Source organism: Diabrotica virgifera, chromosome 6 (genome assembly GCF_917563875.1).
Source record: "Diabrotica virgifera virgifera chromosome 6, PGI_DIABVI_V3a".
In the NCBI taxonomy this organism is placed as follows: Eukaryota; Metazoa; Arthropoda; class Insecta; order Coleoptera; family Chrysomelidae; genus Diabrotica; species Diabrotica virgifera.
This window is the reverse complement of record NC_065448.1, coordinates 241,759,470-241,778,419: the sequence shown is the minus strand read 5'-3', so window position 1 is coordinate 241,778,419 and position 18,950 is coordinate 241,759,470. Positions and strand designations below refer to the sequence as shown.

Below are 18,950 nucleotides of genomic sequence, written 5' to 3'. Positions count from 1 at the left end.
CGGCTTGCGATTCTAAAAATAGAACTCTAAAAGCACAGTATCATTTATCATTACCTATTTAAACTGAAATTTAATCCAGAGCCCTGAATAAAAACAAAAATTATACATAAAAAATGCGGTGGTGGCATAACTGCAGCTCGTGTACATTTCAGCGAATTTCGTTTGACTTATCGCAATGCTCAAACAAAATGAATTGATGACTAAATTTTTACTTATGTATACAATATAACTTATGTATGGACCCTGACGGTTAACAGAGGTGACAGTTAATAGAGAGACGGATAATCGAGGTTCCACTGTATTACCGAGGGCCGAAAGTCCCTTAGAATAAACAAAAAGTTTCTTTTGAATGAGATATTTGAAATTGGAAAATCACACTCAATTTTCTCTTTTCTTTTTTCACCCTTATACTTAATTTATTAAAATGAACATCATAGAAGTTTTCAGGGACTTTCTGCCCTGTTTAATAATGTAGTCTTTCATTCTGCTTTTAAATTTGTCAAATATACTTATTAGTTTTCTCAGGATTGGAAAAAAATAAATGCATTTAAAAAACATTGGTCCAAAATTTTGCGCCTTCGCTCTTAAGCATTGCAATCCCTAGGGATTATAGCTAACGCCATGGCATTCAAAATCCTATTCTTGGATGAGGTAGATTACTCCCCTATGTCATTTATAGCTTGTCTCTGTGTCTTTGCTGCTGTAGTGACACTTTTCCATTTCTTCCTGTACTTGCAGACTTTTCAATCTGTAACATTCATTTTTCTTTCATATTCTTCTACATCATCCAGCCATCTTCTTTTAGGCCTTCCTCTATACCTGGGCCATTGGGGTGTCCAGTTAGATATCCTTCTCAACATAGCTGAGTGTTTGCGTCTCTTTGTATGTCCTAACCATTTTAAGCAAAGAGATATTATGTGTCTGACTATATTTTCTCTCTTTAATTCTTCAATTTCGGCATTTGTTTTCATTTTTCTTTCTCTCTCTCTCTCTCTCTCTCTCTCTCTCTCTTGTTACACTGTGGCGTAGTATCTTTTTCATTTTTTTTTTCAAATTTCAGAAGGCTATCTTCCTCTTTCTTGTAAATATCATTGTTTCCATCCCATATGTAATAACGGGTCTTAATAAAATCTTACATAGGTTGATCTTTGTTTTCTTACTTAGAGTCTTGCTTTTCAGAAATATCTTTTTGTCTTTCCTCTGTTCTTTCTTTTCCGGTTTTCCATATTGTTACTCCCAAGTAGCTAAAGGTGGATACAGCACATTTCGACACCCCCATCGAACAAGGTTGTAACTCAAGTTACATCTATTTTCAGATTTCAACACAGGCGAATTCAGCAAAAAATTGCGCACACGTCAATATAAACGACATAGTTTAATTCTCAATAGTTTGGCTAATACTCCATTGAAAAAAGTTGTATTTTAACTTACGTGTGCCATTTTAGCGTGAAAAGGCAGTAACACTGGATACTCCCTATGTTATATATTTACTTTCTTTATACTTGACGATTAACAAGGTTGTTAAATGAGTTACAACTTTGTTGCACGTATGTTTACTTTATTAAGTATTTAAGCATATGGTGTATCTCATAAGTCAATTTATGGAAATGAAAATAAAAAAAGGATTTAAAGACTTTTTTCCATTTTGATAGTTGCGGTGGACAAAATAAATATAGAATAGTTTTTGCTACATACTTCTATATAGTGAAACAGTGTAGTATTAACATTACACATGTATTTTTCGAAATAGCACATTCACAAAACGAGGGTGATTCAATGCATGCCCTTATAGAAAAACGGAAAAAACATTAAGTCGTATATGCTCCAAACCAATGGATAACCATGATACGATATGCCAAAGCATCAGGCCAGCCTAAATCCGTAACTGAATTAAATCAGAACCAAATTCTAAATTTTAACATATTTAAGGACACACATGTTAATTTTGATGTAGATATTAATAGTAAAAGACTAAAGTAATCAAGTAAAATGGTCTAGAATTAAATATTTACAGATACGCAATAAAAATGCAAAAAATTTGAGATATTTTATATTGTCCTTTTCATGAGCATTTTTCAGTGCGTAACAAATGATATAGTCCTGTCGCCAGGGGGGGTACAACGGCCTCCTGTATTCAGATGGACTTACCCAAGTTTTTATTATGTATTTTGGCCCGTAGAACACGAATTTTTTGGGTAACAGTTGATGCGGATGTCGATACGATTGTTATAAACAAAGAAGTTGAGGAATTACATAACAGCGATTTCTCGCAAAACAAAACCTGTTTTTGTATTTTTTGGGCCATTCTAACCAAAAAATGTTCCTACAAGTTTTTTCGTAGGATGCATAGTTTTCGAGATAAACGCGGTTGAACTTTCAAAAAATCGCAAAATTGCAATTTTTGAACCCGAATAACTTTTGATTAAAAAATAAAATACCAATTCTGCTTACCGCATTTGAAAGTTCAAGTCAAATTCTATCGGTTTCGAATATATGCATTGCTAAAAATTTATGTGTTTATTGCTAAAAAAAGCTATAAACACATAGTGTTTCCCGTGCCTAATACATGCGTTTACATGCATGCTACATAGAAATAGCCTCGCTTGCACTTGTACCTACTCTATCTACTCATTCGATTTTAAATGAGAAATCATTGAAAACATCACTCCATCACTAGGTGTTTATACTTTTGTTTAACAATAAAATAATAAATTTTTAGCAATGCAAATAACTAAAACCGATATACTTTGACTTGAACTTTCAAATGCGGTAAGCAGAATTTCTATTTTATTTTTTCATCAAAAGTTATTCGGGTACAAAAATTGCAATTTTTCGATTTTTTGAAAGTTCCACCGCGTTTATTTTGAAAACTATGCATCCTACGAAAAAATTTGTAGAAACACTTTTTGGTTAGAATGGCCCAAAAAATACAAAAACATGTTTTGTTTTGCGAGAAATCGCTGTTATGTAATTCCTCAACTTTTTTGTTTATAACAATCTTATCGACATCCGGATCAACTGTTACCCAAAAAATTCGTGTTCTACGGGTCAAAATACATAAAAAAAACTTGGGTAAGTCCATCTGAATACAGGAGGCCGTTGTACCACCCCTGGCGACAGGACTAATAGGAAAAAGGGTAAGTCCGTGATAATACACATTTATGACATTTATTCTAACATGATATTTTAGTTAAATCTGACATTTGTCACATTTTATTTTCAATTTGGAATAAAAACAAATCAAATGTGTTTCTTGCATTTATAAAATGGTATTTTCTTTGATTTGTATAGTCTTATAAATTATACAGATTATATTTGTAATATTATTATCTAATTAAAAAAAATATTTTTTTTATTATGGCGCCATCTATCGACAACTAGAATAACTAGAATAAATGTTGTAAATGTCTGTAATCACGGACGTGCCTTTTTTCTGTCACATACAATTTAATGCGTTAGAAAAACTGTGACGCTCTGAAAGATGATCATGAGAAAAAGAATACCATGATTTTTTCATAGTGATAGAATATTATTGTTATTGTAAAATTTATAATTTCCAATTAAAATTGTGAAAACAGTTGATATTTTGTTTAAATATCCCTTAAAAACTCATTTTCTTTTAGCTATACTGCAAATAATTCAAAACATACAACCTTTTAATAGGTAAACGGGAAAAATAATTAACACAGAGAGTGTAAAATAGTTGTTAGGCGACTTACAACCTTTTTCTACGAATACTCATGTTTAATCTCAAGGTTGTATCTCAATCAAACTCAAGATTTTCAATAGTTATTAAAATTACAAAACATACATCTCACAGTAATCCCTTATTATGATATAACGTTGATATACAAACTAGAAATCGAAGAGGTGATTTTATAACATTTTATATTCCTTTCCATCGCACAAGTTATGGCCAAAATTCACCTATAGATCGTTACTGTAAACTTATAAATGACAAACACATTGAAATTTTTGATATATCTCTGAATATGTTTAAAAATAATTTAAATAGAGTATTTATTTAATTTTTTTTTTGTTAGTTCTAAGGTTACAAGTACCTACCTATTCTTATTCTAATATTTGTTATCTAATTATAATTATTAAATGTTAATCTAATTATAATGTTAAAGTATTATTAGTACATATTTAGCTCGTAAACTTATTATTGTTAATTGTATAACTTTTAATGGGGTAATCCCGTCAATAAATAAATAAATATAAATATCATATCACATTAGTGTAAAAAGTCTAATTATTTCGCTACAAATTTCTAAAAAGTCATGTTTTCGTTTTTTGCCTCTCCTGTAAAATCGCTAAAACTGAGTTGCAAACTTGTTTTAAGAAGGCAAACTCTTTTGCCTTCAATTTTACCCTCGCCTCGATTATAAGTTGGAGGAACTGGTATTTTTCATTTCGCATGATGTGACCTAGACACGCCGTTTTCCTTTTCTTGATGGTTTCGAAAAGTTAGTGTTCTTGGTTGATTCTTTTAAGGACATCTACATTTGTGACTTTCGCCATCTATGGTATCTTTAGGATACGGCGATAAAGCCACATTTCGGAAGCTTCTAATCTGTTTATATCCCTTGTTTTGAGTGACCAGCCCTCTACGCCATATAGCAGCACCGGCCACACGTAGCGCTTAGTAAACCTTAGTCTCAGTGTAAGATCGAACTCTGAACAGGTCAGTACCTTCCTGAATTTTACGAAAGCTTGTCGAGCTTGCTCAATGCGACATTTTACTTCCCTGTCCGATGCCCAGTCTTCAAAAAGCATTCCCAGGTATTTAAATTTGCTCACTCTTTCAATGGACTTGGTATTCAGTGTTTCGCTAAAACACCTTGTTCGATGGGGGTGTCGATTTATGGTTCTCTGCTTTAGGTATTTCTGAGTTATGGTGTTGTCCTTCCCCATGAGTCTGTTCTATTTCTGGTGTATAAGTTTTTAATTGGCATTCCTAGTTTTTCCTAAATACTTCATACCTTTTCTTATTTTTTTTGTCTATTATAAGCTAACATTTTTTTTTTATTTCAGACCCATTATGTGCAATAGTTCTACAGTGTTTGAATTTGTATGGAGTCTCTTTGTTACATTAAAAAGCGAAGACCAACAGTTCGGCTCTGAATTAGTGAAATCATATCACTTAATGTTTGCATGCATTGATCTAGCATTTAAAAATGCATTTTTGGCAGAACGGCGCGATCTTCTGAAACCAAACTTTGAACTTTTACCTACCGATTGGAATGAACCTGGGTTTGTAGTACCTCAAGAGGCTCCATGTCTGATGAGTTATTTGTGTAAGTTGCCATCGACATTAACTGAAGCTATGCACATGAAGGTGTACGATTTGAAGAAGTTGATGGGAAATCTTATTACTAATGATATATTAAAAGTTGACCCTAAAGATTTTACTGGACTCTTTGATCAAGACACTTTCAAAGACAACTTTAAGAATATCAAGACTGCTTATGAGACACATTTGTTAAACACTGCTGATATCGATGAAAGAATCTTTTTAGGTAAGAAAAAGTAGTTTTTATAACATTGCTTTTATATAGGTATAATTTGTAGTTATTAAATTTACCCATACAATACATTGGTGGCCCCAAAAGTTCTTGGCCTGGTTGGGAAATTAGTTTATGATTCCAAAGAAGTTTTCTTCACCTCCTCTTCTCTTTTTATATCAATACAGTTTAACCAGCGTTGTTACCTCATGGAAAAGGATATTGATGGTTGACTTTATGGTGAAAATTGAAGGTGAAGAGTCACTATATATATGAGCATAACAGTGTCACCTGGTATGTGCGCCAGATCATCGGGAAATGCATGGCAACAAAAGAGCTGATTAAAAGATCAGCTACAAAATACTTACTGGTCCAGAGCCTGCCTTAGGAGTACCAAAAAGCACTGTCTGTGACTGGATGAGAGCCTGGATCTGATGACAACATAACTACCAATGGGAAAGTATACTGTGTAATTGTGTCAAACCTATAGAGACTCTAATGTGGTGAAGCCGATAAAACTTATATCGGATAACCGGCAGACTGAGATGGATAGGTTATGTGGAGCGCATGGAACTCTCTGAACCAGCAAAAATCATAACAACATATGGTAGGAAATCTACTTAAGTGTAGCCCAAAAACATGATGTACGGACCAAGCACAGAAGGATTCGAGAGGACTCGGAACTAGAAATTGGAGGCCAAAAACTAGAAATAGGAGGAAGTGAAGAGGATTAATTGAACAGGTCAAGGCCCAATCTGAGCTGTGGAGCCAGTGATGATGATGAATAATTTTTATATTTTGTAAAATGGATGCTTCTTTGTTAAATTTGTATAATTGCTTTATATATGAACATTATAAATTTCTTTTAGCTGAATATCGAAGATTATTATTAGTGCAACAACAACAAGCAACATGGGGGCAAAGTGTTAGAGCATCTCCATTATCATACTCAGGTGAATTTTTAATTTCGTTTAGCTATACTAAAATCTTAAAATCACAATAAAGATGCACTAGAAATAAACAAACCAAGACACGTTAAATGTTACAAGGAGCACTCCCAAATCATGATTTACAAAGTTTATACATTGTAAATCATGATTCGGGAGTGCTCGTAACATTCAACGTGTCTTGGTTTATTTATTTCTGGTGCATCTTTATTGTGATTTTAGTATAAGTAATATTTTAACTCCGCATAAACTCAAAAAATGTGTTTCAAGTGTACAATGACTAAGGCTTTAATAGCAACGCTGAGTATCAGATATCTAGCAGCAAATTGTCTCAGAAAACATTCATCCTTTCATTGTTATATCCTTTTTCAATCAGCCCTATTCTGTAACTTTTAGCAAATCGAATAGAAATGACCAAATCGAATCGTAATTACCTGAAATCGGAATGTTTGATATCTATCGCGTCATTTTCGTGCTTGGATTGGCATTCTGTAACTCGCATCGAAATAAAGGTAAATCGAAATCGGCACTTTCTATTTCACGTGGTCAGGAGGGGGTGGCAACCCCGCATTGTCAAGCGAAATTAGTGTTCTGTGGCCTGCTTGTTACTGGTTCTAAATTTGAAATACGACACCGTTGCCATATCTTCAATTTTCCATACTATCACATTACATACAGTTTCATTTGAAAAATAGTTTTCAAATAACAAAAAAGAAAAGTTTTGAAAAGTAAACAACAAAATATTAGTGTAAATATTCTACACAAAATCTCAAAAGATGATAAATGGTTTTAAATCAAAGTTAATTAAAATTGTTATAAAAAAGAAGATCAACTGATAAATAAAAAAGATAAATGAAGATAAGATGTCTGATGTAAAATATTATTAATAATATACAATCTTAATATTTGATTCCAGCTAAAATTACTGATGGCGTCCATACCCAAAAATGGCGTCTTTTCTATAATTATTTTCTTTTCTATAAGCGTTGATTGATAAAAATACAAGTAAACTTGTATAGTATATTATTTATCAATCAACGCTATAAGTATATCTTTAAATTTTAAACGGTCTTGTAAAATCATTATGCCATTGAAATTGTATAAGAAATATACAAAAAAAATATGGCAACACTGTGAACTGTGACTGGCAAACATTCAGCATTCAAATTCAGATGCGAGAAAATGGGGTTAGGTTCAATGCATACTCGTACAACATGACTAAATTAAATATACAATTTCCTAAGTAAATAACACCACAGACTAAAAAATTAAGCAGATACAAAATGTAAAAATACTGTAAATAAGTAGTAATAAACTATGTTTAGTAGATATAAAATGTAAACGTCAAAACAAAATACAATGCGCTTGCGTCAAGCACAATTCCGATTATCGAAATCTAATTTCGACAGGGTAAATGTTGTCGAAGTCATTTCTATTCACTATTCTGATTGTAGAGATTCCGAGGGAGTTATGGAATACCGATTTTGACTATTTCTATTCGACTTGGCCACTTCTATTCGATTTTCCTTACTTCTATCATCGAAATGAGTTACAGAATAGGCATGAATGGTTTTAAATGATGACTAATTCATGTTCCTGTCCCATTTAAGATGGTTACATGCCATTCATTGCAATTTTCAAATAAATTCTTGTACCTATTATCAACAGGAGGTCCAAAATAATATTTTTACTTTTTTTTTCTTTTTCAGTAGAGAATTCTGTTATTACGTCCCCACAAAATAATGAAAACAATGGAGGTGTAAGTATAAATTATTATAAATAATTTATTTACTGGTAAATAGTAGTATAAATCCTAAACATGAACCATTTTTGTAAATGCAGGTAACCCCACGTGCCCCCGATACTCCTTTAACTGGTAGAGGATACCTGCCAAGAGAGTCAGACAGCTCACCTTTATCTGCTGATAGAACTATTACCCAGAAAATTGCTCGGTTACATAAAATTGTAAATAACCGACCTCAAGGTCCTAGCGAGGCCTTATTAAAATTATTGGAGTAAGTAATTTATTATGTGTAGATCATATTCATTGTTTGTTGAGAAAAAAGATAAATTATTATCAAAGAACACACACATCTTACGGAAAATGTAATGGACAATCATTTCATATCATTGCGCCAACTCTGAATTTTGATTAATAACGGCGTAAATTGATATAAATCCATCTAAAACTAGTAGGTATACTTTGGTCAGTAGTACGAAAGTACATAGTTCCTCTAATCGGCTTAGCTCACGCTTGATTAAGCTGTTTTCAATAGCGACTGGACTAATAGTATTTATGAATATGACAGTTTCATGGATTTCAAAAATGTGATTTCCATGAACTTTAGTTACAATTTACGCTGTTATTGATCAAAATTCAGAGTTGGCGCAATGATATGAAATGGTTGTGATTTCGAGACGAATCAATTCATGTAAATTTTATTGCATTTGAGTGACATTACCCTTTCCATAAGATAAGATTTCCATAAGGGAACTTGCATAAAATTTTAAATTTGAAAAAAATGTTATAAATCACAACAGAACATAATTTAAAACATGTATCAAAGATAAAAAAGTTTTCGTTTGGCCCCTAAAGACGATTAAAAATTCAAATTATACCAGCCAGCTCAAAACGCGTCGTGACGTCATCCGTTTATATGTTTACATCCTTCCAACAAAGTTAACAGAATTTTAAATTAGAGTAGTATTTTGACAACGAAACCCGATTTGGGCTTCGAAACGTCATTTTTTTGGTAAAATTGTGGCTTATTTCCCATTAAAAGTAATTTAATTTATTTTAAATTAGACGTTATAAATGTCAGTAGAAAATACAGTTATGTGACGTTACATGTGTTTTTGATCGTTAGAACTATTCATAGAAAACTTGTACTTTTACAAAATGGTTTTATTTTCCGTAGTAAACCTTCTTTTCTTTCCTTCAAAAACTATATCAAACTCCAATGTCAACAAACTGGTATATATTATTAGAATGACATACGATAAATGTTAATAGAATATAAATATTTTTCCTTTATTCCGCGACGAGGTATACCCAAGTAGGTGGAGGCCAATAAACTAAAGAAGAATAAGAAGAATATACCTAATTATAACCATAAACGGAACCATATAGTTAAACTGTGTGACGTCACGGGTCGTTTGAACTATTTTAAAATACAGAAGACTTTAAATTTGTACTTCTAAGTTATTATGAGTTTTTGAAGCGTAAAATTTTGGAAATCTCATTTTTATACAAAACTGAACATTATTATGTAATAAAAAAAATGTGCAAGTTCCCTATTGAATTAAATCCTCTATGAAACTTTGATTTTACTTAATCGTAAACTCTTCAAAAACATATTAATTTCATAATAATACATTTTAGATCGGGCGAGGAAAACACCATTGATAAAATTCAAGAAATTTTAAATAGTTTAAGTGACAAATTTGTAGTGGCATATAGTAGCAAATACAGTGGCCGCGAAGAAGAGGCAAAGAATATGTTACAAATTGGTGTCACTTTATTTTATAAATATGTAGAAAATCTATTAGATAATGAAAGCAAAATTAGGAATGATATATCGGTAAGTGTACTCTAGATGAGCTTCGTGAATTAATTATCGTACGAACATAGCTCTTGTCAAAATTCAATACCTATAAAATATTTTCGAGTTTACCACGTGTTCTCAGCCACAAACCACCTACCTATAGATAGATGCTTCACGACAAAGCTTTATTTTGATATAAGATTTAGCCCTCCAAGAGATTTGCATCGGAACTAATCCAAGCGGGAAATTTGCCTGCCCAGTTCCACTTTAGGGTCATAAATCTTTCTATGCCATCTGTCACTCCTGTTCGCTGTCTTATTTCCTTGTTCGTAATTCGATCCCTATGAGAAATGCCTAATATTGAGCGTTCCATGGCTCTTTGTGTAATACAAATTTTATTTCTTACTTTCTTGGTTATTGTTAAGTTTCTGCACCATATGTAAGTACAGTGGAACCTCGTTAACTCGGATTAATCGGGACCGCGGCCGATCCGGGTTATCGAAAATCCGGGTTAGCCGTAGAAAATGGTAAAAATTAATAAAATACGGTATACTTACAGATAAAATCCGTTATAATTGAAATAACATGAAATATATATGCACAGTACACATATAAAATAACGTACCAATTACGCCTTTTATATCAATTCTACTTAATGCTTCTAGTTTCTTGTCCATTATCACTACAACATTTTTAAGTTTTGTTGCCATTACGTAGACAAAAAAACACGCAAATACAAAATCTGAATAGATTTATGAACGATTACAGAACGGAAGCGAACAATACGACTGTACTACACACAATACAGTCTCAATCGCAACGATGTTATGTTATTTAATAACAGACGAAGACCATTGTTTAAAAAAGAATTTTTTACATACCTACTCTTTTAGTCTTTGAAAGTAATAAATAAAGGTTTCAGTTTGAAATAAATAAAGGTTACTACAGGTGCCTGTTGTTTCAGATAACACGACAATGAACGTCATGTGCCATGAGTCATTTTTACTATCGTATATGTAGTTCAAATTACACAAATACCTATTATCTCTCAAATATTATATTACATACATTTTTATTGTTGAAATGTTTGTCTGATAAAAATCGGTCCGGGTTAGCCGGACTTCAGGGTTATCGGGGTTCCACTGTACATACTGGCAATACGCACTGATCAAAGACTTCTTTTGAGACACATTGGCAGTTCTGACTTAAGGACATAGCCCAGCTTGCCGAATGCCACCCAAATGAGTCCTATGGGCGGCTTAGTTCGCACGTTTGATTAGGTATCTCTCCCTATGCGTAGCTCATGCCCTAAGTACTTATAAAAGGTGGTTTTTTCAATAGGCATGCCATTTACTAAAATCTTTTCACTTAACACAAGATTTGTCATGATCTGTGTTTTTGTATGGTTGATTTTTAATCCAACTTGTACGGAGGCTGGGTAGAGTTTCTCCAGTTGCGATACTGCATCATCGATGCTGTCAGCAAAAAGAACAATATCGTTAGCGAACCTTAAATGACTCTCCGTTGACATTAATTTCTTTTCACTCAGATTTGCGTTCTTAAACATATGTTCTAATAATGTAAACAATTTTGGCGAAATTGTGTCTCCCTGTCGCATTCCCTGTTTTATTTTAAATGCGTTGGTCTTTTTATCTGCCAGTTTCACGCTTGCTGTCGCATAGATGTATTTGATCATGTTTATATAGCGATGATCTAAACCTACGTGCATAGAAATCGGCCCACTTAAAAATTTGGTCATTTTTGATGTCTCATATTTTCTAAACCTGTTGGTCGATTTAAGTGATTTTTTGAACATGTTATAGTCTGATTCTTTAACCATACCACTGCAGTAATATTGTTACTAAACTGATAAATTTTCATTGTATACCGGGTGTACCAATCAAACTGTGTTTTTTTCTCAAAGTTCGCATAACCCTGTGGAATATTCTAGCATTTATAAAATACTGAAATTAAAACCCAACTATAGCCTCAGGTTTTCTTAACATTCTGTTTTTTGATTCATTCATTTATGTTGGACAATAAAAAAGATAGGTTCTTTAACAACTAGACATGTTCTTCATCAATACCCGGTGTTTCTAAATAAATGCGAAAAACTTTAAGGGATAATTCTGCATGAAAAAATAATGACAGTTGGCTTTATAAACGTATGTCCGCAAATGTTTGGTTTCCGAGATACGGGATGTTGAATTTTTTCTTACAAACTGAGGATTTATTTTATTGCTTTAAAACCAGTTGACATATGCCAATGAAATTTGGTGGGTTTTAAGACGTAGTTATTGCACATTTTGTGACATACAATTAAGAATTTAATATTCACCATTAGCGCTCATATGTGTAATATGACCGATCATATTATCCGTATGCTAGCTAGTGGTAAATATAAAATTCTTAATTTTAGGTCAAAAAATCCACAATAAATATCTCTTACAACCTACCAAATTTCATTTGCATATCTCAACTGGTTTTAAAGCAATAAATAAATCGTCAGTTTGTAAGAAAAAATTCAACATCCCGTATCTCGGAAACCAAATATTTGCGGACATACGTTTATAAAGCCAACTGTCATTATTGTTTCATGCAGAATTACCCCTTAAAGTTTGTCGCACTTATTTAAAAACACCGTGTATTGATGAAGAACATGTCTAGTTGTTAAAGTACCTAACTTTTTTATTATCCAACATAAACGAATGAATCAAAAAACAGAATGTTAAGAAAACCTGAGGCTATAGTTGGATTTTAAATTTAAGTATTTTATAAATGCTAGAATATTCCACAGGGTGATGCGAACTTTGAGAAAAAAACACAGTTTGATTGGTACACCCGGTATACAATGAAAATTTACCAGTTTAGTAACAATATTATTGCAGTGGTATCAGTGGCGGTTGGTATATAAGTGCTGCGGAGCTGCAGAACCACCAAAATAATCCAAACAAAATTACTTTGAAAATTAAATAAAAAATATCACTACTTATAAAATCTAAATTCATTTAGATGGTTTTGGTGCATGGCCGCCTTTATTTTAATCTGTCGTCCGTCGCATCTCATGGCGATAGCAAGTCCCACTTATTTGACCGGACCGGTGCTACTCCGAGCTGTGAACTGTTAAAGATATTCCCGATAACACCCGCTCAACCCTCGCCTACACTTTTCGGGCGACGACTGAAAGCAATATTTGAGCTGCATTTGTTGCAGTTCGAACTAGTGTGTAGAAACCTACGTTTATTGTAATTTTAAATAATCGGTGATCGCGACGCGACGACTGTTAAAATAAGTTGTCCTGCACGTAATTCGGTATTTATATTAAGTATATGAGAATAAAAGTGCTGTTCAGGATGGATGTTATTTATAATTTGATTAATGTTAAGAGATTCTTTAAATATTCTTATGACGAAAAACTAGAATTAAAATGCAAAGGACGTCCTTTGCCGGATATTAAAATCGAAAAAGAAGGATCAAGCCGAGGGAAAAATTACAAACGACAATTTAATTGCGATATTTATACGAGAAATAGTTGGATATGTGGCTGCAACAGAAAAAACGCTCTTTTCTGTTTTCCTTGTGTACTCTTTGGAGGTGATAAGTCATGGACGCAAGTTGGTGTAACAGACTTAGTGCATTTAAGTGATAAAATAAAAAAGCACGAAACTTCTAAGCATCATTTGCACAATCAAATGGAATATGCTTTATTAGGCTCCGTGAATATTAAAGAACAGTTAGATTCTGCATACTGGATAAATATTCAAAAATTCAATGAAGCTGTAACAAAAAATAGGTATGTTCTCTCAAAAATTATAGACTGCATAAAATTTTGTAGTGTTTTCGAATTGGCGCTTCGGGGACACGACGAGACACAAACATCCGACTATCCTTGAATTTTTCGCGGCCTCATAAATTTTACTGCTGAATTGGATAGAACTTTAGCACAACACTTGGAAGAATCGACGGTTTTTAAGGGCATTTCTAAAGAAATTCAAAATGATATTTTGGACTGCATGTTGGAATTATGCCAGGATAAAATTTTGGAGGAAATTCGGGAATCTCCATATCTAGCTGTCATGGCCGACGAGACTACAGACATTTCAGCAAAATCGCAAATGGTTGTAGTATTTAGATATTGTCGAAATGGAGCACCGGTAGAACGATTTTGGACATATTTGGTACCTTCAAAATTAAATGCAGATACTTTAAGCAAAAACATTTTCAGTGTTTTGGATCCTATCCTGGAAAACTCAAATAATAAACTAATTGCTCAGAGTTATGATGGGGCAGCGGTCATGTGTGGACAGCACGCAGGAGTTCAAGCCAGAATCAAAGAAAAATATCCATTTGCTCATTTTGTACACTGTTACGCGCATCAATTAAATTTAATAATGTCTAAGGCTTGTTCCGAAAACTCTCAAGTTAGACTTTTTTTTGGAAATTTAAATGAAATCCCTACCTTTTTTAAAAATTCGCCACAACGAGTGGCAGTTTTAGATAAAATCGTCCAAAAGAAAATTCCTCATGGCGCTCCAACTCGCTAGAACTTCAATATTCGAACTGTTAATGTTGTGTTTGAACATCGATCTTCTTTTATCGAATGTATGGAAGAAATAGAAGAATCGTTTGATAAGGCAGCTGTCTGTAGTTCAGCGTCTTCCATTCGAAGAATACTAGTGGATCAAAATTTTGTTTTTTGGTTAACATTTTTCCATCGCATAATGCCACAAGTAGACGTTTTGTATAATGCCCTTCAAAAGACTAAAACGGATCCTTTGGAAATCAATAAAAGGTGACAGATTTCGAAAGATACATGAATTCAGTTAGAAATTCAATAGATGATACCATTGACCAAGGTTCTAGTTTATGCGTTGAACCATTACCAACTAAAAGGTTACGGAAGGATAACAGTCCAGTAGATCATCGGGGAGCATCTATCGAAGTTTGTGATATAATCATAAATTGTGCAAATGATAGATTTGCTTTTAAAAATCACCTACTTGCAACTTCATTGCTTTATCCTGAGCAATTTGATAATTATTGTGCTAATTTCCCAGATGATAATTTAAGCCTGACTTGCGCGTCATATCCAAATTTAGGTAGGGAGCGCTTGAAGACTGAATTATCTGTTATTTATTTTAGAAGAGACTGTAGATACATTAATGGGGCAATACCTTTTTTAAAATTTTTAATTGAAAATAATTTAACAGAGCCTTTTCAAGAAACTGTAAAACTGCTTCAAATTCTAATTACAGTGCCCATGAGTACGGCAGAAGCTGAAAGGTGCTTTTCGAGTTTAAAATGGATTAAAACATTCTTGAGAAATTCCATGACTGAAGACCGACTTGTAGCTTTAACCATGTTGTCAGTAGAAAAAACACTTATAAAAGAAATACCAAACTTTAATGAAAAAGTTATAGACAAGTTTGCTTTAAAAAAAAAATCAACGAATCGAGCTTATTTATAAAAAAAAATAATATATTTGGCTCTGTGTGTAGTTAGTTCGTAAGACCCTATAATGCAATTATTGTTGTGGCGATTTTGTTTGTAGTGTTTTTTCGTTTGCATTCCTTAGTTTCGCGTATTTATCGATAAAATTCTACTAAAAACATAAACTATAAAACAATTACTAGTGTGCCATAATGTACCATTGCTATTTTTGATATAATTGTATTTATCTTCAATTTGAAAAGAAGAAAATCGGTAAGTTCTTTATTATTTTTTAATAGATATATAATGAATAAATATATGGTGTAAAATATCAAACTAAAAGCCTCGTTGTAAAATACAACGATTAAAAGATATTGAATTAAAAAAAACCAAAAAATACTGCAGAACTACCAAATTTTTGAGTCACCAGCCGCCACTGAGTGGTATGGTTAAAGAATCAGGCTATAGCATGTTTAAAAAATCACTTAAATCGGCCAGCAGGTTTAGGAAATATGAGACATCAAAATGACCAAATTTTTAAGTAGGCCGATTTCTATGTACGTAAGTTTATATGGCACTCTGTTAGGCTTTCCTTTTGTTTCCCTTATGCTGTTTATAATCTGTTATATGAATGTATTTTACTGGTAAATGAGTATAATTTAAACAAAATCATTTATATTTTGTGACCTGACTGTATAGAAAGTTATTCATTAATTTAAACTTTTTTTCAGGCTCTAGTAAAAAAGGATATATTTTATAAATGTATGTTTTCCTGCTGTATGGAGATAGTATTATTTTCATATAATTTTCCTAATAAGTTCCCCTGGATCCTCGATGTTTTTGAGGTGCAACCAATACATTTTGTCAAAGTCATTGAACTGATTGTTCGAACTAAAGACCAACTCTCAAGAGAGATGGTGAAGCATCTAAATATGGTAAGTCTTAAAGTTGTTTGGTTTTTGTTAAGTTGTTTTCTGTACCAAATTAAAAGTAGCAAGAATCATATTTATACATAAAATACAGTATTTCTTAATAATTTGTATCTCTATGAAGTGCATGGAAAGCCGTATAGGCTGTTGGAATCCATATATCGCTGGTCTGGAAGAACAATGACGTAACTGCAAAAAAAAGCAAAATTCTTCAGGAGAGAAAAAAATCGATTTTTAAATTTTTAAATAGGGCAGGGATTAAATGAATAGTAATCGTTCAGGAGCATCGGTATGACGATGGCTTTTATTTTCATCGCTATTGGTTCCAATTTCATTATCTTAATTTAATCCCCCCATTTTCAACCCTATGTACAGTTGCGTCATTGTGCATCTGGGAGATATAAGGTTCCATTATATAAAATTATTTACGGTACATTCCATGTCAAATCACTCAGGCAAAAAATTTTGGATCTCCGATTTGTCTGAAAATTGGTATATAGCTTCTGCGGGACGTAAAAATAAGATATTTAAGGTCAAAAAATCTTCTTTTTTTTTTCTCAAAATGTTATTTTATGCGATTTTACAGTGATTTGGTGTTTATTTAAACAAATTTGCATTTTCTGTCGTAAACTATCAATGAAAAACATAATATTTTAATAGAAAGGACTCAAAAATGTCATTATATGGCATTATAACAAGTTATTTTGAATCAAAACAAGTTTTTGATCAAATTTTATAGTGTAAAAAACGTTAAAATACCGTTTTTTACGTTTTCCTCCATTCCCAAAATACAGCATCATCGATTTGGCTGAAAATTTGCCCACAGATAGCCAAAAGATAAGACTTTAAGTGGTTAGAAGGATTTGAATTATATTACAATACAAAAAAAGTTACATGCAGTAATATCGGACTCAAAAGTATATGTTAGTCCAGTCGGGATAGCATTTGACCTTGAATGCCGAGCTGCCCAAAATTTTATTTTTCTGATCTTTAGGGGAGTCAATAGTAGCCTAAATTTAAAATCACGAATGAATTCTTCCGTTACGTTAGCCGCCATCTTGATTTTAAAGGAGAACCTGTTTTGCTCAATATCTCCGCCATTTTTAACTTTTCGACAAAAATGGTAGGAACTGAAATTATTCCAAATAAATCGTATTTACAATTATTACAATTTCTTTTTAACAATTTTTGTCGTGAGGTCGATATTTTCGAGTTAATTGTACTTACAGTAGACGCCTATATTTTTGACTATAATATTGCATGTAACTTTTTTTGCATTGTAATATAATTCAAATCCTTCTCGCCACTTAAAGTCCTATGTTTTGTCTATCTGTGGGCAAATTTTCAGCCAAATCGATTATAATGTAATTTGGGAAGGAGAAAAATGTAAAAAACGGTATTTTACCGTTTTCTACACTATAAAATTTGATCAAAAGCTTGTTTTGAATCAAAGTAACTTGTTATAATGCCATATAATGACATTTTTAAGTCCCTTCTATTAAAATATTATGTTTTCCATTGATACTTTACGATAGAAAATGCAAATTTGTATAAATAAACACCAAATCACTGTAAAATCGCATAAAATAACATTCTGAGAAAAAAAGAAGAAGATTTTTTGACCTTAAATATCTGATTTTTACGTCCCGCAGAAGCTATATACCAATTTTCAGACAAATCGGAGGTCCAAAATTTTTTTTGCTCCAAAATTGAGTGATTTGAAATGGAACCAAGATGAACCCTTACATAAGTCTGAAAAAAATTTGTTTTTGATCTTGGAATCAGAGAAATGTTCAGCCTATCGGTTCTCCTACATAAATGCACAGATCATAGGAACTTGCTTCATAGGTTATGCATTTGCTTCATAGAGTTGCATTTGCTTTATAGATTATGCAAAAGCTTTTGACTGTGTCTCTGACTCAAAACAATTATATTTTTTTTGAGCGACTTGAATTAGTCCATATGGTGAGACCGCTCCCTTCTGAAAAAATTTCTGATTCGGTTTCTTTGTGGATTCCTATTCAAAAATGTCCCCTTTAAACAAATCTGAAGGGTGCCGGCCGAAATTTTTGGGCAGAAATTGTTTAAACAATTTTTTGAAACAAATACAAAAGATCACCTTTTTTCGACCGAAAATATTTTTTTAGCTTTTTTGCGTGATTCTAAACAAGAAAGGTATCTTGTGATTTTTCTCAAAAATTGATAGTTTTTGAGTTATAAGCGATTTAAATTCTGAAAAATGCTAAAATACGCATTTTCAATGCTTAAAAACTCATATTTAAATTAGTATTTTTGAGGTTGCCAAGATTCTGCAGACTGATCGGCTCTAACTTCAATTTACACCGTTGTTATTTAATTGTTAATTATGCGTGTCCATCCGATTTTTTTGCCGGTACGGCGCGCACTATTTCCAAAAACCTATTTTCCTTCGAAAAAATATATGTTTTAGATTCTTTGGGACATTCTAAATAAAATATGTATTTTGTTATTTTTCTCAAAAGTTACTAGTTTTAAAGTTATAAGCGATTTAAAATTCGAAAAATGCGAAAATACGCATTTTTGGATTTTAAATCGCTTATAACTTTAAAACTA

At 32.4% G+C, this 18,950-nt stretch overlaps 1 protein-coding gene across 3 annotated transcripts in view; it reads left to right on the top strand.

Annotated features, from left to right (window-relative positions):
* Positions 1-18,950, top strand: part of LOC126887439 (retinoblastoma-like protein 1) — a 45,104-nt gene that overhangs the window by 4,318 nt on the left and 21,836 nt on the right. For 2 of the 3 annotated variants that reach the window (XM_050654973.1, XM_050654971.1), the window contains exons 4-9: positions 5,038-5,522; positions 6,377-6,460; positions 8,164-8,213; positions 8,297-8,469; positions 9,837-10,035; positions 16,161-16,364. In XM_050654973.1, the coding sequence (XP_050510930.1) occupies positions 5,038-5,522; positions 6,377-6,460; positions 8,164-8,213; positions 8,297-8,469; positions 9,837-10,035; positions 16,161-16,364 (1,195 nt within the window). The remainder of the gene's footprint in view (positions 1-5,037; positions 5,523-6,376; positions 6,461-8,163; positions 8,214-8,296; positions 8,470-9,836; positions 10,036-16,160; positions 16,365-18,950) is intronic. The other variant, XM_050654972.1, reaches the window with a different exon arrangement.